The 27,990-nt window shown below is 38.7% G+C and overlaps 1 protein-coding gene across 2 annotated transcripts; it reads right to left on the bottom strand.

The window, feature by feature from the left end:
- Positions 1 to 13: 13 nt before the first annotated feature.
- WDR44 (WD repeat domain 44) lies at positions 14 to 27,002 on the bottom strand. Of its 2 annotated transcripts, none has more exons than XM_075512934.1 (20): positions 26,799 to 27,002; positions 20,040 to 20,073; positions 16,650 to 16,724; positions 15,531 to 16,161; positions 14,777 to 14,907; positions 14,590 to 14,682; positions 13,491 to 13,627; positions 12,368 to 12,451; positions 11,961 to 12,067; positions 10,817 to 10,968; positions 9,169 to 9,307; positions 9,009 to 9,073; positions 7,694 to 7,807; positions 6,737 to 6,859; positions 5,606 to 5,797; positions 5,336 to 5,437; positions 3,742 to 3,857; positions 2,197 to 2,324; positions 1,368 to 1,499; positions 14 to 917 (listed from the first exon to the last, which is right to left on the bottom strand). In XM_075512934.1, the coding sequence occupies exons 1-20, from the start codon at positions 26,873 to 26,875 to the stop codon at positions 823 to 825; spliced, it is 2,727 nt and encodes a 908-aa protein (XP_075369049.1). In that variant the 5' UTR covers positions 26,876 to 27,002; the 3' UTR covers positions 14 to 822. The 2 variants fall into 2 exon arrangements, with proteins under 2 accessions (XP_075369049.1, XP_075369050.1); XM_075512935.1 differs by having other exon boundaries at positions 14 to 914.
- Positions 27,003 to 27,990: the final 988 nt, after the last annotated feature.

Here is a 27,990-nt window from a genome sequence, read left to right as displayed (position 1 = left end):
CTTTAAGCTACAATGCTTAAAAAATGTAAACAGTTTATTTTACATAGTTGTAAAATATAAGAACTTTCTAATGCAGCTTAATTTTATCTGGAAGGTGAATACATCCTGGTGCCCATGAACAAGGAATGAGAGAATTCTTTACACAAGTATTGTGCTCCAGTGTGCAAAAAAATTATATATAAGAAAGGAATCTAAAGTCCACAACAATTAAAAGACAACAAAAAAGTTTTCACATCCTGAAGTTGAGAAATTTATAAAAACATTTACACATGGTTGCTGACCCATCAAAAACTTGCATAACTTAAAATTCTGAACAATAGCTACTACAAATTCAAGATCTTTCTCAAATGGAATTTTGTGCAAAGATCAGACTAGATCATTCAGCATTTTTCAGCCATACCTCCAACCTTCCCTTCCCGTCCCCATTCCTGACATCTAGTGGCCACAAGCACCACTAAAATCCTTTTGATATATGTTCAAATTAGTGCACGTAGCCAAAAGGCACACACATGTGTGAATACATTTTCGTGCAGAAACCTGTGCAGGTTCACAATTACATTGCAAAACAACTGTTCGTAGAAAGTTTAGAGTCTAATGTTTGGCAGGATTATTCTTACACATTCCTTTCTATTCTACAAGCCCAGGTGTTAATAGGTAGACACTGCTTTCCAAGGATCCAATATTTGAGTAGTCTTAAAATAAAGATTTAAAAATAAAATCAGCCTGTAACTTTATTATATTAGATACTTTACTTTTGCCCGCATTATTTATGGAATTTTAATCCCACAGTACCATAGCTTTATGCTGTCAGTTGCAAAACAACTAAGATACATATTTCTTTTTGTTAATGAAGACTTTGATTGCTCCAGTAAAGTCAGCCGATAAAAGCACTTCTGTATGATCTGTCTTCAAAGCTCCTTAATAAGGAAAGAAAATAAACTGTTAGTTCATTAAAAGCAAAATTTTTTAAAAATTAAACTCTCATTAAAAGATAATCTACCACTGTGACACCCTTCTTCCTCTATGACATTCCTGTTATCTAGCCAATACTTCAAGAAACATCTGCATTTCTAGGAGAGGGACTTTTTCGTTATATATTGGTACAGCTCTACCTCCTAAGAGTTCAGGTGTAAAAAGAATAATCCTAAAGTCCACAGGACAACAGCTATGCCCCTCACTTCGCATTCTCTCAGGTTTTAAGAACGCAACAGCTGCCTAAATGTTCAACCGCTAAGGTAGAAATATATATCCATGCCACTGCAAGGACTTTTCATCTCAAGAAACCACCCTCCCAGATTGAAAGTATTCTTCATAATCTTTTCCTCCTCATACCATGGTATCAAGCAGAGCTCATCTTAAACACCTACCGGAGGGTATGGTATCTGATGTTTCAGAATCTTCCCCCTTACTTTCAGCCTCTTGCTTTTCAGAAGTTTCCAGTGACACCATCAAACCAGGATTTGGAGCAAAAATCGCAGATGTGACCACTGCATTATGTGCTTCAGAAAGACAATCCAATTTTGATTATCTTGTTTCAAGGAATTGTTAATTTTACAAGAACAGCAAGCATAAAGTTTAGTAAATATCCAAGAATCTCAGGGCTAGTGGCACCAGGTAAGCTCATCACTCAAGGAGCAACTGTCCTTGTTTTATAAGCTTAGGGATCTCAGAAGTTCCTGTAAGTGCCCAAAACTAACTTGCAAGAGGTCCAACACACATTTGATATAAACATGGTCCCGCATTTCCCAAAAACTGTGTGTTTGTAGGAGATAAGAGTTGCCTTTTTTTTTTTTTTAAATCCTGCCATGAAAGAAAAAACATTTGCATTTGTTTTCAAAGCTACTTTTCCATAATGGATCTAAGGATTCATAATTATTTTGATTAGTACACTTATACAACCAAGTTCTGCCTGCTAAACATTACATTCATTCAGAACCTCTTACTGAAGCTGGACAAACTCTTAGCTACTCTGTCTCTTGCCATCCCAGTCATGCATCTGTAAAGAGTTGCCCGTGGACAAGGTTTTCTGACAGAGTCCAGTTATTGAAAATCCACCAATTACAATGCATCTTGCTAATAATTTGTTCAAACTAAATGAATAGCACTGCTGAGCAAATAAAAACTAGAAGATAAAAATACTTAATTTTTTAAATCATATGAACTTTGTTTTATCAAAGATCAAAGGTTGATTTTTACCTTTAATGCCTTCCCAGAAATCATTACGGTCTCTTCTTACAGATGTAAACTTGCTCAAGTCATGGTATGTACTCCAAATATAAACGTATTTATCTTCTGAACCACTTACGATGTAGGTAAAGTCATGGCTAAAGATTCAAAGAAGGAAACACATTACTTTTCTTAGCTGTTCAAGCAACTATTACAATAGCTCTCCAGAGGACTTGCAGCTTTGCAAGTGCAACCAGGCTAAGTTCACAATTCAAACCGATCCTTTATTTTAGTGACTGCAGCTCAAAAAAATAAACAGTCCTTAAATGAATGTGTATGCAAGCTTCCTGATGCTCTCCATCTGGAAGAAAAAATAGTTCTCATGAATAGCACACAGAAGCTGTTCCCCTGCAGCTTCCGACATAGATGAGGGTTAATTTAACAGCTACACTAAGCAACAAGAAAATGGCATAATCTTTAAGTGCCATTTGCATCTGTTTGAGTCTGGAACCTGTATGAACACCTGAGACTCTGTAACAGGAGTTATTTACAATACAATCATGGGAAGAAAAACCCCACATTCAACACGATTATAATTAGATAACTGCATAATGCACACTGATGGAGACAAAACGGTACCCGCAAATCCAACTCAAGTATTTACTTTTAATTTACCTACTGCGTGAATATGCTACATATCTAAACTCTAATGTTAACTATGCTACAGCCCTCTAAGTAGAGATGACTTAATTTGGGAAATTGATCTTGAGTGGGGGGGCTGGACAAGATGACCTCCAGAGGTCCCAACCTCAGCCATTCTGTGAAATACTGTGTCAGCCTTAAAGGTGCTTTCAAAGGCCAACAGCTGACAATCAAGATTAAACTTGGCATTATTCCTTAAGCACTGCTGCCCTCCTCTGCTCAAACATCCAGGTTAAACAGATACCCAAGTGTTTTTCCTCTTTGGCTTCTGCAAGACTCAAAGAGGGAATAGAACAGATATTCTTTTCCCTCTACTCCCTCTCTTTTATTACCTTAAAAACCAGTATTTCCATGACAGTCACAGTAATATACTCAAACTCAGAAAAGCACCTTAGGCCAGCACAGAGAAAGAAGACAAAAAAGAATTCCAACTCAGATTTGCAGGCTGTTTCCTGACAGTGATGATTCACAGGCAGTGACCAACAGCCTCAGGCAACAGTTGGGTGACCAACACATCTGCAACAATACCTGACAAAATTAAGGAAATAAAACCTATTTATCATGGAGGGGAGAAAATATGTAGTGTCCCAGCCCTACCTGTTCTAGCACAGTTCCTGTATTTTCAGCAGTAGTAATGGACATGCATCGTACTATCATTATGAAAGGATTCACTCATCCACAGAAGCTCCCTGCTTGTAGGCAGCTTTGTCATTCTTGACTAGAGCCTTTAGTTACCTTTGTATTCCAAGCTAAGTGACATTTCAGAGGCTCAGCTGCATACCAAGGTAAACAGATTATTTAAACGAAAGCCTCTGTACTTCAGCCACAGCATTTCCCAAATCCAACAGCTCCATTGCTATAATACTGTCTTACCTAAAGCTGGCTTTGATTTGGCTGCTGCTGTTGACATAACCTTTGTATTTCATAGATAAAGACAGATCTCTTAGGTCATACAATCGGATTCTGGAATCATTTGATGTCACTAGTATCTAGAAAAGAAATAAATAAAATTTAGAAGTGGAAATCATTAGCATGCCCTAGAAGGAGCAACAGAGTTCATTCAAACAGTCAGAATTCCCATTTCTTTTGATGAAAAAGTGACATAGACAAAGAATAGGTCTAAAGAAGCAGAACAAGATTTAGACAATGACATTTTTCTCTCTCATCTTCTGTCAATGGATAGAAGACAACTTCAATGTCGAGATCATCCTGGCTAGTCTGAACCAGAACAGCTGCTCTTTACTGAAGTCAAATGTGGGCCCTAAGAACAGTCATCAATTTGCAAAGGATATTTTGGAACACGTTCCACAATAATATAGCAGAACAGCTGTTCTACTGAGGTAAATTTCTGGAGAGTCACGACCTATCAACCATGAAGCACAGATCAGGCCACTGTCTGCTATATAAACAAACTGAGCTTTTCTTGGTTGATGTGCATTTGCTTCCTTTTCACATTTTTCAGATCAGAAGCTTAAATGTACTTATAAGGAACAGAGAAGTCTATGAAAGGGTCATCAAAATGAGTAAAGGCATTCAGCTGATTAGCCTTTTTATGGTACCTTAGAAGTGGAGCAGATTGCAGGTTAGCAATAAGTCTCAAGATGATGCTAGGAAAAGGGTATAGCAGAGTAGCAGTCAAATACTGACCCCTACTTATCTAGTCATTTATGCAACAAAGTTGTGACAACTCTTGGAACACCATTACCATCAGATTAGAGAACTACCTATTTGTTTTCAAGAGTTCATGCTGAGCTGTGTTTCATTACATGACCTAACAAGCCAACGCACAGCATTTGACGCAAACCCAAAGACACTATTGGTTCCTGAATCTTCTGCATGTCTTTGGAATTAACTAATTTCTGTGTCATTGATAAGAATACAATATAGGTGATAACAACTGGTGATCTACTACTCTAGAGCCAGCTGTTGACCCAACATCATCCCTGAAACTTTGTATACAAGTGAGAAACTCTCCAGCTTTAGATTGTGACTTTTAGTATTCAACAGCATGTTTTTTGCTTCATGAGAATTTGACCCTTTCAACAGAAGGCTTCAGCTTAGACTGAAGCTAAACAAAAGGACTGATTCTGAAGAACAGACTACGCTTGTTTGGATAACAGCTTCTGAGCTTTCAGCGTTTTTACCAGCTTCTGTATGAAGCACATTTCCAAATGAATATTAAATTCGAGAGAGGTTAGCTATGCCAAAGAAAGTTTCACTGAAAGCCATCTGTAAGCATTTTCTCACCTTTACATTAATCAGAGCATAGTGTCATTTTTTAAAAAGTCTATTTTACCACTATTTAGTACTGTATTAGTCTAAATCAGCAAAGTGTTCATTTTAGTAGTGTTAAAAGACTTCCGATTTAAATCGGTGACTACAAACAAGACTTAGCACAAACTTATTAAGCATTAGATACAAGTATCAGACTCCAGTACTGAGCCACAGTTGCATTGAAAGACAGTACCTTATTTTCTCCAGGCAAGGGTTCAATGCCAGTAATTTTTCTTCCAACTCTATTTCGGCCTCTGGTAGAACGCACATGTATTTGTGTATGGTACTTCAAGTGCTGAAAAGATATTAAAATGTATCCTGATTGGAAATAATTGTGTAAAAACTTCAAACTATTTTGCTTCAAGTTCCAATAGGTTTGTTTCTTGGTATTTAAATAAGCACAACTTCTAAATCTGTTTGTTATTTAACATGAAAGAAATGCATAGTCTCAAAATCTTTTTACCTCCGTGTCATAGAAGATGCATCTTCCATCGTATGTGCCTATGACTGCATATTTGCCATTCTGACAGAAGTTGGCAGCTGTAATCAGTTTTGTCTGCCCATCTACTTCATTCCATAATGCCACTTTTTTGTCAGGAATGTTCCAGAGTCGGAGTTTCCCATCCAATGAACCACTTAAGAAGTACCTGTCATCCTGAAAGGACAAACTACATTAATCTCCGCTTGTGCTGAGTATGCCCTGATTTCCTTAAAACCTTCCTGCCGCATTTCCAAACAGCTTCTCTCCAGAACCTCCCAAATAAGCGCTCTCAGATGAGTTGATTATAAAGTTTAAGGCAGCTGAAAAGACAATGTTAAAATTACTGGTAAATGGAGTTCAATTTCTTACAGATTTTTGACAAGATTACACACACGCAGTGTGTATACCTCAAGTTAGAAAAGTGTTCAGTTACCACAGTTACTTTTTACCCTCTCAACATAAGTTAGAAAAATACTAACCTTGTCGGAATTTGAAAGCTCCTTTCAGAGTTCCCGATTACCAGCTACGTATGTTCAGGGAACATTGAAAAATGCTTTCCCTCTACTTGAGTTTTATTAATATTAGGAAGCTTTATTACAGTATTTTTTAAAAATCAAATAAGATAGGTTGGAAGGGGTCTCTGGAGGTCTCTGGTCCACCTCCCCTGCTCATAGCAAGGACAGCCTCAAAAGTTTGGTCAGGCTGTAGAGGGTTATATCCTGTCAAGTTTTAAACATCCCCAAGGATTCTGTGGGCTCTGGACAATCTGTTCTATTTCATTATGATTTTTTCCACTAATATTTAATCACAACACCCCTCACTGGAAATTCTGACTTTTCACAAAGTTACTCAAAACTATACCAGCTGTGGTGTTATAGCCAAGAGACAATTCACTTTCCACATCATGCTTACAAATGGTTAAACCACATGGACACTCTGGCAAAGTTTAATGAATATGAACACTTAAAGTTCCTGAATATTATCCAATAGGGATATTTTTAAAGTGCACAAACTCTATTATTCAATTATTTTTTTTAAATTGAAAATAAAGGGGGACGACTCTTGTAATTTCAAATTCTACCTCTCTAGACGAAAGAGGGCAATTACACTTACCCTTGGATGGAATGCTATAGCAGTGACAAAGTCTATATGCTGGAAACAGCAAAGACATTCTCTTCTTGATATGTGCCACAGTCTGACAGTCTTGTCCATAGAAGAAGAAAGCAAGAAGTAATTCTGTGAAACAAGAGAATTCCATGGTGATTAATAGACACAAAAGTAACAGAAAATACTGAAGCAATCTGATTGGTAAAGTCTTACCAATTTCTCTGTTGCCATGAAATTCAACATTTTATCCTTTCACATAAAATGTTTTATCCAAATTATCATTACTCATTGGTACTTTCCTTAAGCCCAGTACACTGATGCTCAGTCACAGAAAGTTTTCTAGAAGAATCTCAATGGAAACGAATACTTGGAAAGTAGTTACAGTATTCAGAGAAGAAACAGCACAACAGGCTTCAGAGAAGGTATGAGAGTCTCTCCTGACTAAGATCTTTCAACCAGACTGTGTTCTTAAAATTACAACTGTATTCTAATGTGGAGAATTAACTGAATAAGTTTTATGTGAAACATTTTGAAAGTTAAGCACAAGGTAATTCTCTAATTTTAAGATATATGTATATATTCAGCAACTTTAGAACCTGTACATTGCATAAAACCAGTAAAGCATACTGAAGACAAGAAAAGCAATAACACCATAAATCAGAAATCACACAGCTCAATGGAAATTCCTCCCACTCTAAACAATTTAACTTCACTATTAAATACACAATTGTAATTGTTACTAGCTTGATTTTTTAATTCTTTTTTAAAGATGACTCCTAATTAGAGAAGCCCAAGAAATTTGTTCATTTTATCCCAACTATTTCAGCTGGAATAAGTGTTGTCTCTACAAATCTTTTCTTTTAACTTTAATGATTGTTTTATGTTGTTTAGATGTATGGCAACTGACAAAAGAAAACAATGAAAACACAGGAGAACTGTGTAGTCTGTATTAAGGTGCCTTACTTTAGACCAGGAAAGATCAAGAAGATCTGCTGTATGCCCTTTGTATTTGCAAAATGGTCGTTGACGAAACGGGGCATTTTTATCATCTGGGTCTTCATCAACTCCACTGCAAATCTATCAGAGAAGTGTATAGAAACATTACAAAATGTTAGCTGGAAAAATTAACAATAAAGCAATTACTGCTTACAAAAAGTACAGGGCCAATAACAATTTGAAGAAAAACTCTTATGACTTTAAAATAAACAACACTGCAGTAATAAACAACCAAAGTAAATTTCAAGTACAACGGGCTGTGAAACATCATTTGAAATTCCAAAATTAAGAAGCCCTACATTTTCCATCCATACAGCTTTTATTCAATGGGATACACTTGACAGCAATTTAAGCAAACATCTGAAGATAAGCTTTTGGAACAAAGTATATCAATCTTGAAAACCGCATTCCATTTTAGAATATAAACTGTGAATTAAAGTTTCCATGTTTCTAGTGCATATCAAGAATGATAACTTCCTAATAAGAGCCCCTTTCAGAATAAACAGGTGCAAAATAAAAAAAAAAACCTAGAAGTTCCTATGCAAAAGCTCTCCAGCAAAAAAAACCCTCAAAACAACATCCCTGGTGCGTGTGGCTAAGCAAGCCTATTCACTACCTAAGGTATGGAAAGATTCCTGCCCGCCTCCCCCCTGCCAGAAGAGTGCACATTAAATAACACTACTACTAAAATCTTTGCTTAAACCCTCATTTTGTCATCTGTTTCTTACACTACTGGAAACAAAAAATAGAGAAAAAAAAAGAAGACTTAAATACATTAATTTTAATGGCAAATTTACTAAAGTATCTGAACACCCTACAAGTAAGAGTGTCTTAACACTTTTGGTCAGTCATGTTCCATTTTATTCTACACAGATGTGAAAAATTTAAAAACGTCAGGTTTTATTATGCTTCTGAGTATCCCATTGTTGAGTTTGGCCTTTCTCAGAAAGGACATCATCAAGTCATATATTGACCATAAGTAATGCTCAGAGGCAAAATACTACGACAGGAGATTCAACAACGTAGGTTTTTCCCCCCCTTTAGCATTTCAGTCAGAAATCTATTCTGGCAGAAGGCCACAGTGAAGCTAGGCAGATTTTGTAATGCATGGGATAACAGTATTTGATTGAAGGTGTCTATTGATAAGGCAGTTTGTCTATGCCTCAAAGACACAGGCCAAGAACTCTCTAATGTGTGTTTGGATAAAGCAACAATGAAGATCCGGCATTACAGAACAACGCAACCCCCCACCTCCTGCCCTCCCAATACCTAGTGTACATACCCCTGCATCAGTATCAGACTTTGAAGAGTTCAGACTTTCTTGAGATGGGGAGGGAGAGACACGACCTAGAACACAGGCAGAAACCCTGTGGTCAGCTCTAAGTTCCCAAATAACTACAATTTCTAGTGTTTTAGAGCTCTAGCAATGCATAGAAAGATACCTTCTGTGTTGTACTTCATTCGCATGTTATTGAAATAGTCAAAAGCATTCTTTAAAACCCATATTCTTACTACGTTGTCCTGTCCTGCAGATGCCAGTAATCGGCCACAGTGAGAGAATTTCATTGTCCAAACAGCACCCTGTCAAAATAAAAAGATCATTGTTTAAGTTACATAAAGTGCCTTTTTCCATACCAAAAAGTCTTTCTATAATGCAAACTGGCAAGATTCAGGACATACACAAGATACCACAAGTAAAATAAATTGTAGATCAAAACACGGAAAAGTAATTGTTAAGACTGGTGGATTGCGCAACATACTTGCAAAAACAGTTTGAAAGAAACAGCCCACAAGGCAGATTACTGTAGGAGAGGAGTTAAGGGAGCTCAGCGCTACCACAGCATTGTACATAAAACTGGTACAGTTAGTAACAGTCAGCAAGCCAGGGTTCTGAGTGACTTATAACCTATCTGATTTGTAAAACTGGCAAGTATTTGTAGCTGCACCTGAAGTTAGAACAAGCTGTGCTAACACTTTTTCTTTTTTTAAATAGAAATTGTGCTTAGTTACATCAATTCTGGCAACCAAAATGAGTACTACATATATTTGTTAAATTCAGAATTGGCATGAGGATTTTGCAAAGCCTGTGAGGACAACAATTCTTTCTCCATCGTGAAGTCCAAAGAGTCAGTAGTCAATAAAACACAGTACCACACAAGCAATATTCCATTTCCTCCTGTTATTTAATGAACAGCATTTAATGAACAAATTAGGCATTTGCCTCCACCAACCTAGCATCCTTTTAGGATGCTTTTCGGGAACTTCCTAGGTTTTAAGAAGTCAAAAACTGGCATGATGGAAACTAACACAGATGGATTACAAGTAGGACTGGAAACTTTATTTGTGGATGACAAGCTTGAACTTTCCAGTCACTAAACTGATTGCTGTAGGTCATTATCCTTAGCCTAACACTTAAAGATGGGGGACTGTTTCAATTGTTGTCAGACAGTTGCTGTCAGCAGAAGAATCTGGGAAGTCTGGAATACTAGAACGTATTTCAGAACCTGCAGGGGAACATGCACACTTACAACAGTGATGAATAGGTGGGTTTTCTGCCTCATTCTCCACAGGCATCTCTGCAAATATCAGATCCCGGTCTCTCCCGTCCTTATGATTCTGATCCACATGCCCCATTAATCTCTCCCCACTCTTGCCTCCAGAACTTATCCAGTATTTCTGTTCAATACTTGTGTTCATACCTCTAATAGGCAGACTAGTTTATTTGCTGAGCAGGTCAACCCTGCTGCTCTGTGCTCAGTTCTGGTAGTGGAACATAGCCTATTTCAGCCTAAATTTGTAATTGTAGGAACCAAGAAACCAAGTACCACTCAATACCAAAACTCTTTCAAGGAAAAGCTCTTGGGAATCCCTAAAGCCCGAGTATCTACAAACTTTTTTTTCCTGAAGATCTGATCAAACTAGCCAAATTTTCATTTCTTGCCAGAATGTTATATTCCAGAATGGAACTGCTCTTCAAGAAGAATAAACCTGACAGTAATTTCTGGAGGTCACCAAGTAGATGAAAACTAAAAGCTGACACACAGGCTGAACAGATTCAGCAAAACCACAGACGACATTTGAGAGACCTACCATATGCTCTCCGCTGAGATCCTGAACAACTTTAATTTGTTCAAAATCGTAAGGTCCCTTGAAGCCATGTGCTGCTTTGAACTTAACTGGTCTTGTATATGGCATCCCTTCATCATCACTGGAAGAGGGATCATCTTGATCTGTATGGAAGACTAAGAGGAAAACAAATTCAGCAGTACGTAACACAGCACATATTTAATCTATAAGTAAGCATTTGCCAATACTTTTTGGTAGCAGATTAGTCTTGAATCAGCAAATTTGTATAGGCAATATTAAGATCTTAAAGCAAAACAAGAATACTGTTGCATCAAGGTCCATAAATACATCTACACTTATTTTAGGTTGCAGTGGATCCAAACACTTCACACTCCATATAAGAACTGCTATCCATTTTTGTTCTGCCCCTTTCTTTGCACTGCGTTCATTCAGCAGATCCTGCGCTAAGTGATTTCTGTCAGTTCAATGTGTGCTGAAAACTATCCATTTCATTGTATCGGTTTCTTCTGACTGAATACACTGAAATGGCCTGGTGATTTGTCCATGAAGCATAAGAATTGCAAAAGAGTTGGGGCAAACAGCCAGCAGCAACATAAGATGCTAAAGTGCAGCAGTTCTACGGTACTTATCTCAGGCTGTGATTAGATTGGCTTACTGCAGTACTAGAAGTCTGTCTGCAAGAAACACTGATGAAACAAGAAGGGAAGAATACAGTTGTAGTTGGGAAATCTTCTAACAGAAGCTCAAGCTATATGAGAATTCTAATGGTGGCACTGGTTATCAGAAAACAATCTGATTTTATTAAAGTAATGACAACCCCCACTTCTACTTTGCTGGAATAGCTTTCCAAGAAGGTTTACATTTTGATATCCAGACAGCTTTCTAACAGCACAACAAAAATTACAGTATTCAACTGGCTTACCTGAAACAGTCTCTCAACTACTACTTTACAAGAATTCATCCTTGTAACCTGCTAGTCTCAGAATCCCTACCAACCTACAAGCTTTAACTCTAAAAAGCCACATCAACTGTACAGTGGTAGTGTACAGCAGTATACGTCCCTCAGACAGCTTTGATTCCTAGAAGTCCAAGGATAAACAGACTATCCTATTAAAAAAAAAAATATAAAACAGTCAGTGTCACTGACCTTCATCTCGAACGCTCTTAACTTTATTTACAGCACGTTCGCCGTATTCTTCAGCAAGGTGCTTTGCTCGCTTTACAGACTTGCCAAGGAACTTTTTCAGCTGGGTCCTTAAAAAGGAAGGGCACTTTTTCAACACAACACTAGCAAACTCTCATTTTTTGCTATTATGAATCAATAGTTTTGATTTGAAATGCAATATTATCTCTTTCCATTACTGCTTCTTAAAATAAGCATTTAATTTGCCAGCAGTCATGTAATCTTCCGTTTAACTGCAGAGCAATGGGCTTACGTAAATTCAAGCATCACTTGTACTTAAAAGGTAACTTGTTCAGAAGCCAGAAGGAGAGCTTCAGCTTAGAAAAACAAAACCTGTCTCTTCTTTGTAGGGACATGAAACAGCATCTTACGTTTTTTGTTTTAACCTCCCTCCATCAGAATCAGTTTGCTGTGTCTGCATTTTGTCTTCATCATCAGACTGTGCTGCATCATTACTAGGAAATAGAGAAGTGATTGTTTAATATGAAATCATAATGAACCGAAATTGAATGACACATTAGTAAAGTAGGATCTGCATTTTAGGATCCATCTTTATTCCTTCATGTAACACATTGGGAATACATGGACATGATGTTAATCAAGTAATAAAACAGATCTTTCAATTCTTAGGCATCTTGATACTAAAACTGCATACACACTCCAGATGCCAAAGATACATTACTCCCTTCCATAAATTCAAAACTTTAAGCTTATTGTGACACTTTGAAAGCTAAGAGCAGACCAAAATACATTACATTACTAGGAACTGGTAACATGCCACCTTGTTCTCATACCTTGCTTTCCATAGATCAAATAAATTAATAGTGGTTAATTCTGAAAAAGAAGTTTGTACACAGAAGAGTACAGTTCTACAGAAGTGAGCTTTCGATGACAATACAGCAATGCAAAAAACCTAAAATTGTCTGATGCGTAATTCACATAAATCTAGGTCTCGGGGGGGGGGTAGACTGACACAATTCCCTAATCATTAAGAAACTGTATTTTTCTATTCAAGTTTACAAACAGACTCAGTTTTAAGCATTAAGAGGCCCTAAAGCCCTGCTGAGGACAGGAAAACCTCAAAGTAGTCAGCTATGCTGATGACCACAGGTCTTCAGAGCACCAAAGTCTACTAAATTAAACACTGAAAAAGCTACAGGAGGTGGTAGCATGAACAACATATAGTACTTGAACATAAACTGTATTTAATTCAGTATAGAAATGACAACATTTAACACATCAAGTGCTAACTGCAGTTCAGCTGGATTTTCAGAGATACTTGCCTGTCAAGTTCCAGCAATATCATCAACTTCTAGTTAACTTAAAATAATTCAATAAACAGCCTAGTTCATAGAGAACTGGGAATTACCACTCAAATTAGTCAGAGATAGATGGATTGCAACTCTCTTTACTTGCATAAGAGCTGCCTCCATGTATGCAAAAACTACAAGAGCAACAGTATCGGAAGGAGCTAAAAGCTATCATCATTCATACCTGACGTATTCTTTAGTTCTCCTCATGATATGCAAAGTTAGGGGATTAATGCCTGTTGGCAACTTTTCTTCTGCCAAACTCAGGGGTATTTCTTCACCTGTATCAAGGTTTTTTATCATTACACTTGCTAGAATTTCCTACGGAAAAAATAAGATGTGAAATCAAGATGACTTGATTAGACTTCAAAACCTAGGGCAAAATATAAATCATCTGATCTTACAGATTATTTACTTTAATGGGAAATTCTGTAGCCCACTATATATTTATTTTACAAAGACTAAGTTTAAGTTAAAATTGCCTTTAGTGTGTTAGTGCAAACATTATCAACCACTATACACAGATGAACAATTACACGTCATCACAAGCTTCAACTTCACAAATCAGAAATGCAGGTGTAGAGACATCAGCCACTGCCTGACACCTCCCATGCTAATATCAAACATATTAGGTAATTAAAAGATTTTGAAGTCTTCCCCTTTCAGATATTCTAACAGCTGTAGCTTAGATTTAGTCAAAGACAACCCTTACCTACAGCAAAAAAGCACTTAGACCTAACTCATACTACACGAAGGAAAAGGGTTTTTTGGAGCATGTCATGATCTGTTCATGATCACACATCTGTTTAGCACCAGCAAAAAAAGCTATACACAGATATATACAAATAAAACCTGGCAGCAGCTCAATAACATCATTACGAATAATGGAAGTTATTAACTGAATAAACTATTTCTTAATGTTAGGAAAATCATTCTCCTACTGCTGCCTCCTTCTCCTTTTAGACACATGACAAAATACCAAGTTTGCTGGTGTTCCCTCACATTGAAATCTTGTAACATGTTTGCATAGCTACAAACACAAACTCATAGCATTTCAGATCTATTACAGCTCATACTTTCAAACATTAATACTACTTATGACTCAGGGACCACAAAGTGCTTAGGTGGACAAAGCATGCATGCCATCACTCCTGTTTGCATCCCTGGTCACAGCATATAGGGGTTCAGAGCACAAAGAGTGACGTGTGACTACTCCAATTCATTTGACAGATTGGAAAAGCAAGCACAAGAATGTACTATGTACAGACCACATTCATTAATACCTCATCCGTGAGCTCTCTTCCAGAATTAGACCTCGGTCTTTGTGGTCCAAGTACTTCATTTGTTGTTTGGCCATCAGCTGCTTTACCATTTTCCTGAAATTTTGCAGACAGAACACATTATGTCTAGTGTAACACTAAAGTGATAGAAAATGTTCCAGTTATTGAACTTAAAATAGTTTCCCGATACCTGTGCAGTGACTATTTTATCTCCACTAGTTGCGCTTGCCAAATCCAAAGAAGGCTGAGAATCTTTAGGCATGCCTTCTGTCACTGTACTTGGAGTTAAAAGACCACCAGCTGTGAAGTTCTCTCGAGAAACTGAAAAGAGTTTCATATTAGAAAGAGCAGCACAACAATTGCCATAGATGGTCTACAGATTGTTAGAATTCTAACATCATACTCCTGAACACCCTCTCTGACAAGTTTGATTTTTTTTTTTAAACATCAACTGCCACCAAATCTGCCTTATCAATTATATATTTCACATGTATTTGTAGGCACAGGCCTACAAAACTTAAGACCACCTAGTCTTCTTAAGTTTTATTAACAATTTTTTGTCATTTCCCTAGTAACCCAGCGCTATTCACTTTCATAAGACCCAAGTCTACCTCTTGACTTGTATTTCTATGCAAAAACAGGTTGCACACATTTTATTTCAAGTAACTTTTTTTAGTTTCTGTATTGATGAGGCAACTTCTCCTTGCTACAAAAGTAGCTATTCTGGTAGGAAGTGTTAGTTTACAAGAAAGGCTATGAATTAGGAACACTTGTAATGCAAGAAAGTATTTCTCCACTGTAAGAAGCTAAGATTGTTGAAGAATTTTTTTTTCCTCATTTAGATGTCAACTAAACTAAAATCACAAGATTGAACAATTCTTCATTCAAAACACAAAAATAGCAACCACATAGATAACTAAAACCATCTAAAATAGAATACTTGCCTTCTAAAACAGGTTTTTGCACTTCAAAATCCAGTTCACTCTTCTTCTTCCGGGGTGGTGGAGCCGGCCGTGCAGGTGGTGGTGGTCTTGGAGGAGGAACATTTGTTGGAGGTGGTGGCCGTGCTGGGACAGGCTTCTTTGTGCTAGCAACTATATCAGGTTCTACAGTAAGCTGCCTTGGTGGTTTTGCTGGAGGCATTTCTTCTGCTGTGGAGAGGTCTTTGGTAGATAAATCTGAAGCCACTTGTTCTAAAGTATTTGCCTCTTTCTTGTCTGTTATGTCCTCATTTTTTGACATTTCTTCTTGTGCTTCAGTTTCATCCATCTTATGGTCAGTTGCATTTGTTACTTTTGTTAGTTTATGAGTTTCCTGTTGCTCAGAAGTAAACAAAAGCTTCCCTGACTCCAATTCAGTGTCCTTACACACACTCTGATACACCGGTTCTCTAGGGTCTTCTTGTAATGACATTTTAGCAGCTAATACTTCTGGAATACTACTAATGATACCTGCTCCAGAAATCCAAGCATTTGCATCTGAAGTTGGAACAGTCAGTTCTTTTCCTCTAGAAGCTAAAGAATCATCATCCAGTTCTTGTGCCTTCTGGCTTTCTTCTATAATACTGTCAATAATCTAAAAAGCAAAACCAAAATCATTCTACTGTTAAATAGCAGGCATTTCTAGGGTACACTTACCAGTCAAGTCTGTACAACACCCACAAGAACTCTTCCACTGAAGAGCTGCTTTGTATACAAAATATATTTTGTTTAAAAATTCTGGAGATCTAGGTGCAGAAATAGGCATAACTGAAAAATAAAACAAAGTTACTAATTTCCATTCCTCTTTAATATACTTTGAGAGAAAGTTAGGATACAAGAGCTGTTCACTCTTCAGAGTTCTCATGCACTGCTAAATATGATCCTGTAAATTATACATATAATTCAACACTGGTGAATCCTAAATATGTTTTTAGAATGCTTAGTTTCATATTTACCCTTTAGATGGACACTCTTACTCATGTTAACAACAAATTCTAACCTGTGTTAGTTTCAGGATGAAGACTGATTATTATTTAATATTTCTAGTGTGACGCTGGAAGCGGAAAGCAATATTTCACTAACCTCTTTTGAATCATCTTGTTTCATTTCTTGTACAAAAGTTTCATTTCCAGCTTTGTGTAGCTTGCTGTCCGTATCCTATGGAAAAAAGATGGTAGATACCATAAGATGATGGTAGTAAGTCCTTCAGTAAGATGATCTAACAAAAATATAGCTACAACAAATTAAATAGCATAAAGGACAAGAATTCTGCTACATTTTCACACATTACTGCTGTCAGATAGATGCTTAAACAGTAACGCACAGTATACATGAACAGTATTTCACACCACCATACACAGAGAGAAAGCCTGCACACTATTAAACAAAAAAGGCAGTTATCTTTAAAAGGTTTCAACCTCAACTAAAATAAAATTTAAGGTAGCGTGAAGTTTAGAGAAACATACACATTAATAATCTGCAGCAAAGAAAATCCATATTAAAATATTTTTTTTCTTTATCCGCTTGTGGGAAAGGATGCAAGAACTGTATTATCACAACATATAATAGAAACTTTTTTAGAAATTCCCAGGTTAAGTCAGGCAGATCTATCAAGTGGTTACAAATATGCCTTTGAGGTTCTGACATGGAATCTTACATTCTACAATTTATTCCTAGTGCACATTGTCTATTTTTGCCACCACTCATCTTCATGCAGAACCTTCCAAAATCTAAATAAACTGTAGCAGAACAAATGAAATGACTGGATTTAAGCAAGAAACAAGAACATTTTTGGAACATTTGGATGACAGACTGCGTGAATATTCAAAGCTGAATATACTATTTATTCTTTATATATGTATAATCAACACTACCCAGATATTACACTACTGAGGTGAAGTCAGCTTGCAGTTTAAGAAGTATAGTTTTGAGATGTGCAAACAGCATCACTTTGGCATATCCAACCAAAGAATTAATAAAAGCAATTCACTAAAGGTGGCCTCGTGTGCCAAAATAATGTAGTAAATCTTTATAATAGTTTTAAGTCTTATTTAATTAAAAAAAATTAGTTAAATCATACTTAAGATAGGCAGCCCTAGGAATATTAGAATTAGATTACACTTTGAGTATGTTAAGTACGGATATTCTATACGAAGTCTTAAAACAGAACTGCAAACATTCTAGTTGTGAGTGAACACATTCATCAATTCCTGAAAAATCTTAGAGTCAGAAAAGCAAGTAGTTTACACCATAGAAAGACACTGCTTTAACCTCAGTTAATATGGTCTAGTAGGAACTTCATCACATGCCTTCTGTTCTACCTTATATATACTTCTAGGCAATGTGATCAATATTAGCAATATCCAAAGGGGAATCTGATAGAATCCTTGACATTGGAAGGGATCTGTGGAGATCCTGTAGTCCTCAAAGCACAGTCAACTAGAACAAGTTGCTCAGAGATGTGTCCAGTCAGGATCTGACTATATCCAAGGATGGAGACGGCACATCGTCTCTGTGCAACTTGTTCCACTGTTTGACCGTCCTGCACAGGCTATTTGGTGACCAAAGCTGCAGATAAAATCCTACATTTGTCTCACAAAAGAGAAAAGCTCCTCACAACTGGCTCAAAGAATTAAGTTACTGAGCTTAAAACATTAAGAAAAAACAAACACATCCCAACTGATTCCCTGAGTTGAGATACAGAACAGCTGTTCTACTCCTCCTTCCTGTCTAAAGATATGAAAGTCTCTTCTGTTGCGGTCAGCAGTCCTCCACTGTCTCCCCACAACGTTAAAGCCCCCAAAGGCCAGCTTTACCATTCTAAACTATTTTTGTTAGGCTATTAATTTAATTCCGCTTATACAGTTTTGGATATGCACAAGATACCTAATCTCCACATTAAACAGGTCTTTTAAAAGACCTTCCCACATTTTTTTGGACCTTGACAAGATTTAGAGTGACTGTCTAGTACAGATATTTAAGAAATTTCTCCTTAGACTTTTTTTAGACACTTAGCTAGTCAAATAGAATCTTTATAGCATACTAACATACTATAATACGTTTGAAAAAAACCACACAACTCTTGTAGACATCCATCTTTGAGAGTTCTGACCTCAAGAAATGGCATATCATGCAGACACAGCCACAATTATAGAAAAATTCTTCCTCCCTCTCCACTCCCTCCCTCTCCTTCCACAAAGTTTTTCTAATCTAAATGCAAGTTCTACTTTGCTTTATCACTAAAATCTATCTTCAAAGGTATGACGACCTAAATACCTAAGTGTAATAAGTGTCTAGAGAAGCCCTTTCTATTAATTTCTAATTTTATTGACATAAAACTCACACACCTGTTAAACTTTGGACTTAGGAAATATTTCTTACCCATTCCAAGACAAACTATACCATTAGTCACACATTCACTCAACTGATACAGTACCAAGCAGAGAAACAAGTACTTTTTCCACCTTCAAAAACTTAGCTTTGAACAAGTGACTTCGGAAGATACTTAAAAAAAATAAGAAACCTACAAGCAACATACAGAAATGCATAGCTAATAATTCAGTCAACAATACATTAAAGTTAGTTTTGAAGTTCATTGATTGCACTGAATTTAGTCAGAACTATAGAGTGACATTTCTCGAAAGACTTACACATGTAATACTTAATCATTAAAGGGATATTAAACAGAATACAAAATAGGGGATAAGCCTCTGTTCCATAAGAGATACCGTAAGATATGGTATCATTGTAAAAAGATTACTGATTCAGAGCAGAGTGCTGCTGACAAATCAGAAACACTATTTTCACTACTATATCCCAACACTTTGCAGACAAAACTGTCAAGCCTTCTTTACTCTATGTAACAGTGTTGCATAGCATCCCCTTTGGCCCTTCTGAGACCAGTTATTTGTACAAGGCTCCAACTCCTCACTTACTTAATGTGCACCAGATTCAGCTGCATTGTCACTATGCACAGATGCAGCACACCAATTACCTGCGTGGGAAGCGGCAACGCTGTCTCATTAAGCTAAATATAGTGTTTTAGCTTCACATAACCTAGAGGGAAGGCTTATGAAGTACAAACACTAAGATTTTTCTTATTTTGAAGGCAGAAGAGAGCAAAGTCAACTATTTCATATAAATCGAAACCAAAAACCAAGTGCTGCAGAGGCTTGCTTACTACTCACCAATCACTTGAAAGAGGGTAGTCTAGTAATTAAGTAGAGCTCAATTAAATTGCACATATACATTTCAGAATAAAATTAGCTTCAAGACATGTTAACATACCCTAAATAAAAGTAAAGTTGGAACTTCAAGAGACATAAGCACAACAATTGCTACCTACAACAAGAAAAGCCTATAATCTCCTGTCTGTGTAGATGTTAGGGCTACCGTAGCACATCTACTTTAGGTAGAAATGCTCAACATTACGTTCATCAACAAGCATTTGATTGACTTTAAGAAGAAACTCACCTTTAATACATGGGATCCAACTTTTGTTGGTGACCTGTTAGAAAGAGAAGACAGACTTAGGTAGACCTCCAAGAAAAAAAAAAATCTCTTGACAGGAAGCTTCATATTAAACAGTCTATAATAAAGTCTTCCTTTACAGTGAATTTTAGACCAGCAACAGAACGAATGCTTCTTATACCATTCCTTTATACAAAAGGCTCCAAACAGTGAAGTGCTCAACTGTCTACAATGCACAGATTCACAGCTTCTACAATCCCTGAAAGTTTCTCAGCAGAATCTTCTAGAAATCATTATTTCTATCACCCTTTTCTAATAAACTGACGGTATTCCAAGTACAGATTTAAAAACATTTCGCATTACAGAGAATTTAAAATTAGTGTGTACAGGGAGCACAGGGCGGACAAAGAAACCAAAACCCTGAGAAAGCAGAAGTACAAATGCTCCAGTAGCTTGCAAATCAAGTGCCTGAACCCTAACCTGTAGAAGCAACACTATCATAGCCATTCTGCCCTTCAGCCTCTCTAGTAAACATAAGGTCTTGTTTCTAATCATGACACTCGGTATAAATATAAGTATTTACATTATAACAGGAGGGAACTAGTTTTGCACTACTTCCCAAAACGCATACTCCAAAACAGTGAATTTGTATTAGCATCCACTCACACATAACCTCTCGTTTCACTAATTACATGAAAGAACAAGGTATCTTAGGGGAATAGTATCAAATAATTACTTCTCTTCAGGTCACCACTCAATCCAATCAGTGAATGGTCAACTCTCAGGATATCCTGAATTTACATTTTCCACAAGATTTTCAGAATTCTAGAAGATTATTTAAATAGAGTCACACTGCTTGCTCCGACTATGGGATCTTACTCATATATAAAGATGTTGAAAGGCTGGACCAGGTGATCTTTTGAGGTCCCTTCCAAACCGGGCCGTTCTATGATTCTATTAGTTTGTCAGTCACAAGCAGAGACCAAGTTACAGACTACTTCCTTAAAAGCTTACTACCAAATGAACTACAACCTGGATTGTACAAGCATCCCAGCTGGCTACCAAGGTCAGTGACACTCGACAACTTTGAGTATTGTCTTGTACCAAGCAATACAGAAAAATAGAGATCTCAGTCTAATTTGCCCCTCCTTCCTCCAAAATGATGGTTTCAAGGGACAATACCTTCTGAAAAAGAAAACTATTTCCATTTCATTTTTAAGAATTTAAGTTCTTCTCTTTACTGTCTGAAAGCATTTCATCATAAAAAGAAAAGATCACATTTATACAGCAGAGTTAAGTGAACAAGAAAGTACAGTGGATTAGTATATAAAGACTGCGTCATTTGTAACTAATTTAACACCTTAAACCTAGAGCTTCTGTCCAGATATTGACACTTAAGATGCACAATATCTGTAACACTGTTGTGAGGCATAATCCTCCTCGAAGCTGCTAACCCCAGTGTGCAAAACAGACCAAAATCAGTACTTTGACCTGAAAAAGCAAACAAATCTTTTGTCTTCCAAAATATATTGCCATGAAAGGCCATAGCCTGTATTGAATTTCTGGTTCCTGAAACATTTTCAGTTTCACTATCAACTCTTGGATTTCCTTAGAAATAGTGGCAGAAATGCATGTCAGTTCATTAAATCCACAAGATGACTTTAACAATAAAATATATTTATAATTACAACATTACTGCCTAGGCTTCAGCAAGGTGTAGGGTCCTATCGTATAAGGCACTGCTAAGACTCTACAACCTAAATAAAATGCAGATCCCTCAACTGCAAACAGATATTTTAGTTTTCTATTGTGACACCACCAATTAGCATGTCACTTCTGGTACAGGCAAATCATTCCTCCACTGGTAACGCAAAACATGAGGTTCAAAAGACATTGCTACCCTTTCAGACTTCTTTAGCTAATTAGTTCTGTGGAAAATCCACACTCAAACTAAACCAGATGTTATTTCCCACTCTCATGCTTTACCTTGGGAAAAAGCTGCTCAAGTGGTAAAGGTTACAGAGATAGCAGATATAGAATATAACAATGCTGATAGCTTGATATAGCACACGTACATGTCTTATGTTAAGGTGAAACTTTGTCCTTGAAATTACACACTTTTAAAACACTGCCAAGCTTCCATAACTGTTTGGCAATAATACCACTTTCAGATCAGTTTATAATACAGCCACATAAGTTTAGCAGCTTGCCTGAGATTATTTGAGCTATGTGTTTATAAGCACCATCGCTCCCTTAGTCATGATTAGCTGCTGCTTATGTGCTATTACATTTATAAAGACAAAGTCAGTCACAGAGTAAGTTTGGTTACTGAAGTCTCTTGTAGTTCAACATTACTCTGGAACGGTCTTGCCTTCCCAGCCACCTGAAGTTACCAGCCTTCTCCACCCCCCAGTTTTACTTTAAGGCCACTGGTTTTATGGATGCAGTATCTGAAATGGCTGCATTTTAAAAAAAGTATATATAGTGGCAAAAGTGTCTGAAAAGATTTATATGAAGATAAATCCAATGATCAAATATTGATTTTGCTTTGAAAAGTCTGTAGCTTTACAGGGTTATCAGGCAGAACATCAAGACTGAGATATGCTACAGAAAATGTCAGGCAAAAACTTAATTTTATTGTCTAGTATGATTGTTTAAGTTGTTTTAAAAATGATAACAACAGATCTTGTAGACTGCATTTCACATAAAACACTTCTAACTAGTTTTCTTACGTACCACCACTGCAACACCAGTTTAACAAAGGAGGGGTTCAAGGTTATCTACAAGGATTAAACAAAATTCAAAGAAAAATCCCGTTTCACCTGCACAAACATAACCAGATGCCTGACCAATCTGAACATCAAATAAACTCCTGAAGAACTTTTTTTTTTTTATTTATTCAGCTGTCAAATTCATCCTAATACTGACCAGACTACAGGAAGCTGCCATTCCCACTATCAGGTAGCTCCAGCCTAGTACCTATTTGAAATAAGCTTCACATTTTCAACCCATTGTTGCTAAGTTTTGTGACAGAAAAGAAAAAAACATTCAGCCCACCAAAAAAAACAATGATGTGAAAGACTGGCGTTGGTCAAATCCCAGAACCACACTGCCTGCTTTCCTGGGAGGATGTACATTGTTACAAAGCAGGTGTGCTACCAGGCAGATGAAAAGAAGTTTAAAGTATATGTATAGTAGCAGTACACTGCACAGAACATACAGGTTCAGCAGCCAGCCCACTAACTGTATTTACTGCTGTCCTTCAGCTTGCAGAAGCACACAATGTTTTCCTCCCTCTAACCTATGGCTGGCCTGGAAGCTACAATTATTCTTGATGTATCTCCCTGTGGCAGTCCACACCTTCAAAACCACAAGGATTCATTACTGCAATGCACTGTTTGGGTTGCCCTTGGAAAGCGTTCGGGAACTTCAGCTAACTCAGAACACAGACTTGCAGTGCTGCAAGTCGCTACAGCAACATAAGTAACACTTCACACTCCATCTGTTTGCTGCCAAGATCAGTTTTGCATGTTGGCTAAAATACACACCAACAAAAAAGTTTTACTAAGCATGTCCCATGTGTCAACAGGGCACAACTTCACATTATCTAGCTTCCTACACAGAAGGAAACTAGATTCTTCAGGAAAAGCATCGAAGCAACTTCAAAAAGACAGGACTACTGAAGTTAGAATTCAAGAATTTAAAGTACCAAAAGATATTTCTCATTATCTACACCATCTCTTGAATCCAGTGCCTTTTGTTTGGTTTCTCATAACAATTTTTAGGATATGAGTACACGAGGAACAAACTTGCCCCTTACTGTTAGGCATATGATGTTCAAACTATTAGGTCTGGCAGTTCTTGGTTTCAGAGTGGGTGGATCACTTTTCTTATAAATAAAATATAAGAGGGTCTGTCACAAGCCTGCATCCAAACAAGTGTGCCTTACTTCATATTTTCCTTCTCTCAAAACTGACATTCTCCTTCATGGAACAGTTCAAGCCTCTAAATTTCAGGGTCTTTTTCTAAATCTCTTCTGTGGTTATAGTCTTTTGAAAGCAGAGTGACAGAGGTTAAATAAAGGCCTCTTCTGTCACACTACCTCTCCCTCTCCACTCCTCTGGCTACTCAACAAATAGATGCCTTCACCAACCAGTCCACAAAGGCACCTAGATCTTTTTTCCAGGGTCTAGAAAAGCATATAGAAACAGACATTGTTTGGGACCTAGTTATCTAACAGATGGACACTCTCCACACATCCTGTCAAAAGTCAAATTACATGTCAAAGGCAAGATCTACAGCAGAATTGAAGCATACAGGCCTGGCCAGAGGGGATACAATAGTCTCCAAACATCTGGTTTAAATACACTTCACCTTATGGAAGTCATCAATCCAGGAGAGCTATCTCAGTCCATTATCATCTGGAAGAAACATTTTGTAACTCATTCTGTAATTTTTGCCAATTAATTCTTAAAGAGCACCAGTTATAGATGTACTTGAGGATGCAGATATGGTGCTTTCCTTGAGAGAGGGGCTTAAGCATCAGTACCTATTGACTTACAGTAGGAATTGGGAGCTTACATCCAACTTGAATATGCCACTCTTCCGCATCACAAAACAATTAATAAAACAAATAAATAACAAAGAAGTCAGCAAGTTTATATAAACAGTTGTCACCACCTTCAGAATTTCTGTATCAGCAGTTATTAAACTTCCCCACACGAAACTCAGGGCAGGGGGGAGGAAGCTACAAACCCCACATTTTTAATGAGGGCAAATATATCTACACTGCTTTGCTACAAACTGGCTATAGCACATGCTGCCAAAAAGGATTCCCAAGTGTTTTTGCTGATCATCAGAACACTGAATGCACAAGGAAATGCCTCAAACTGCAGAGGGCAATATGCACTTGTTTTCAGTTGCCCTTCCTCCCACGAGAAGGTTTTGATTTTTGCTTTGTGGGCCTCAGCTCAATGCCATTACACATGCACAGGTCTCGAAACTACAATCTACAAGCCTGCTTCCAAGAAGTGTCCAATGAAAATGTGAAATTAGCTCTTAAGAAATCTCAAAGCTTATTTAGAGAAAATACTGTCCATGTTGTTAGCACAGATTCAATACCAGACTGAATTACAGATTCAGTATCTGTATTGCAAACTAAGCCCTCTGAGATCACCTCCTTACTTGACTCAAGCTGACAGAATTCTATTGACTTGAGTCAATGATGCATGCTTATAGGTTATGGAACAGCAATAGAAAAATTAAAAGCATCTTTCATTTTAGTTTCTAGTGAGTGACTTCATATTATCAAGTTCTGCTTAGATACAGGTGGGGGAAACCTGCAAAGTCAGGACATATGGCATTATCTGTATCAAATAAAAGGTAGGATGTGCAGTTGGGCCAGATTTAATGGCTCACTTCTACCAAAAGGTCTGGTTCCTCCTTCCCACCTGCAGCTCCTAGCCACAAAAATCCCCCACCTTCACCCTCTCCTGTCCCCACCCTGCCAGGTTCCAGCTGTTTTAACTTCTAGAAACAGCAAAAACAATTCAATTTTTCAGCTGTTTTCAATTACTTTCAATTAGTTTGAGTTAAAGCAACTCACAGAAGAGTCTGATGATCACTAGTGCCAAAGCAAGGTAAGTAGTTGGAGCAAAACCTCATTTCACCACAAACACTGTTAATTTGGCTTACCACACCTTGCAGAACTGTATGCCAAGATGTGCTTTTCACAAGGCTATGTCAAAAGTTAAGCTCAGAAAAGCTTTGATACAGGATGTGCGGGTGAGGAGAACAGATCTAGTCTTTCCTTTGTTCTAGGCATCCAGCGACCACTGACACACAGATTAAAACAAGCCCTTAGTCAATTATTAAAGCTTAAAACGGATGGATCCCACAATCTATATCTTATTGCTCTTTGAACAAGCTACATGAAACCTCATCCTGCAAGGTCAAATAATAGAGAGGTTTAGTCCACACTACATGAAAAACAGAACTGATACAAGCCATAACCTGTTTAGTACACAACCGGAAAAAGATATTTACAATTTAAAAAGAGGGAGCGTATTTGGCTAACATCAACAATATGGTGACACAGTTAGTTTTGAGATAACAGCACACTAGGAATCTACATTATAAAATGCTGTTAGAACTTCACTACCCAGAACCATACACTGGCTAAATACACGAAGCATCGAAGCAACACCATTAAAAACAAATGACAGAACACACGAGGAGTTGTTTTACACACGGAAACTGTTAGCCTGTTGCTGAAGAAGCTCGCTCTCTTCTGTTTCCTCAGAAAATCTGTTACTTTCATCATATTTCAGGGATTAGTTCTGTCGGTCCCGATTTCATCTCCACACGTCTCTTCTAAAAACTACGTATTGCCAGCCCAAGGAAGACAGATATGATCTCATCAAGATAATGGCTACTGCCATCCCCACAAGCCTTAGAAAGTACATGGAGAGCTGCTCGATTTCTTCGCAGCCTCTTGACTTTCGGGCTTGCCGCTCGCTCGACCAACCCGCCGCCGAGCGCAGCCCCGCCTGCCCGCGGCCAGGACGGCCGAGCACCCCGCGCCCCGGGCGCAGAGCCCTGTGCTTCAAGGCGGGGGGACGCAGGGCTGGGGGCAGACGTCCATTCCCTCCCCCCAGGAGCTCCCCTACGGCCGTAACGGTCGGGGGCGGCCACCTCCCCTCAGGGCCGCGCTGAGGGAGGGCAGGGCAGGGCAGGGCAGGGCGGCGGCCGCGCCGGACTCACGGCGCGGGGGAGGCGCCCGCCAGGTGCACGTCCTCGGGCGCATCGTAGAACTCCTCGGTGTCGCTGTCGGAGGCCATGACGGCGCCGGGCCGAGCCGCACCGCGCCGGGCCCAGCCGCCGGCAGGGCAGCGCAGCGCAGCGCAGGGCGGCCGCCGCCAGCTCCGGGCAGGGCAGGACGGGCTGGCGGGGGCCGCGCGGCTCTCGCGAGAGCGGCGCCGGCCCCGCCCCCTGCCGGGCGGAAGTGCGAGCGGAGCGGGGAGGGAAGGGCCCGGCGCCCGCGGCGGCCGGCCTCGCCCTCGCGCGTGACGTCAGGGCTCGGGGCGGCCTCGCCGCGTGCCCCCGGCTGCGGCGCCACCTGGCGGAGTAGGCGGCGGCGCGCGCAGCGGCGGGGTCCCGGGCGCAGCGGCGGGGTCCCGAGAGCAGCGGCGCGCACCGCGCACCCTGCACCCCGCACACGGGGGAGCCGCGCAGCCCCAGCACGGGGGGGACGGTCCGGTGCTGGAGCCCCCCGCGACCCCCGCCCGGCGGCGGTGGCTCTGCAGCACCCTGCCCGCCTTCCTGCTTCTCTCACCGCCGCTCTGTCACGGAGGTTGCCCAACCGAAGCCGTGCTGGCTGTGACCTTTCAGGTGATGCGCAACCTGCGGTCGGTAAATCGGATGCCAGCATTTATCCCTGCTGTTAAACACTGTCAAAACGCTTGGTTAATAGGGGCAAGGGATGCACGGTGGAAAGAAGAAAGGAGAGAGTCTGACTTTTCCCTCTCCGTCTGGCCATAGGGGGAAACCAGAATGAAGGTAACAGAATCAGATGATAGAGACCTAAGATACTCCATTAGATGAATTGCTAAGGAAAGTTTAAAGGATTTTTTCTCATTAACTTCTGTAACGAATGTTTGGTAGCAGGAATTAAATTGTAGGGTTCCTTATTTGTTTTTCCTTGTATTCTCCTTCCAATAAATTTTCATGTGATCTTCTGGTCATTTTTCTTCTGCCATTGAATTATGAATGATCAGACAGAAATAACTCACAGAGGGAAGAGGCTCCCTTTGAAACCTGAAATGCTTTTCCTTTTAATATCTGCACAGCGATAAGTACCTGTTTCTGAGCCAAAGCAGTGTTCCTTCATTGACGTGCATGATGATGACAGGTTGATTATCATTTTAGGCTTCCCTCAACATTCTCCGTGTGGTGA

This window comes from Mycteria americana, chromosome 10 (genome assembly GCF_035582795.1).
Source record: "Mycteria americana isolate JAX WOST 10 ecotype Jacksonville Zoo and Gardens chromosome 10, USCA_MyAme_1.0, whole genome shotgun sequence".
NCBI classification, from domain to species: Eukaryota; Metazoa; Chordata; class Aves; order Ciconiiformes; family Ciconiidae; genus Mycteria; species Mycteria americana.
Note: the sequence above shows the minus strand (reverse complement) of the source record. Positions and strands in the feature narration are given on the sequence as shown.

Coding starts and splice junctions, on each gene's coding strand:
- WDR44 (XM_075512934.1), bottom strand. CDS start 26,875: ATGGCCTCCGACAGCGACACCGAGGAGTTCTACGATGCGCCCGAGGAC. Junction 12,068..12,367: donor GGGAGGTTAAAACAAAAAAC/GTAAGATGCTGT, acceptor TTCCTTTTTAAG/GACCCAGCTGAAAAAGTTCC. Junction 5,438..5,605: donor GCATCTTCTATGACACGGAG/GTAAAAAGATTT, acceptor ATATCTTTTCAG/CACTTGAAGTACCATACACA.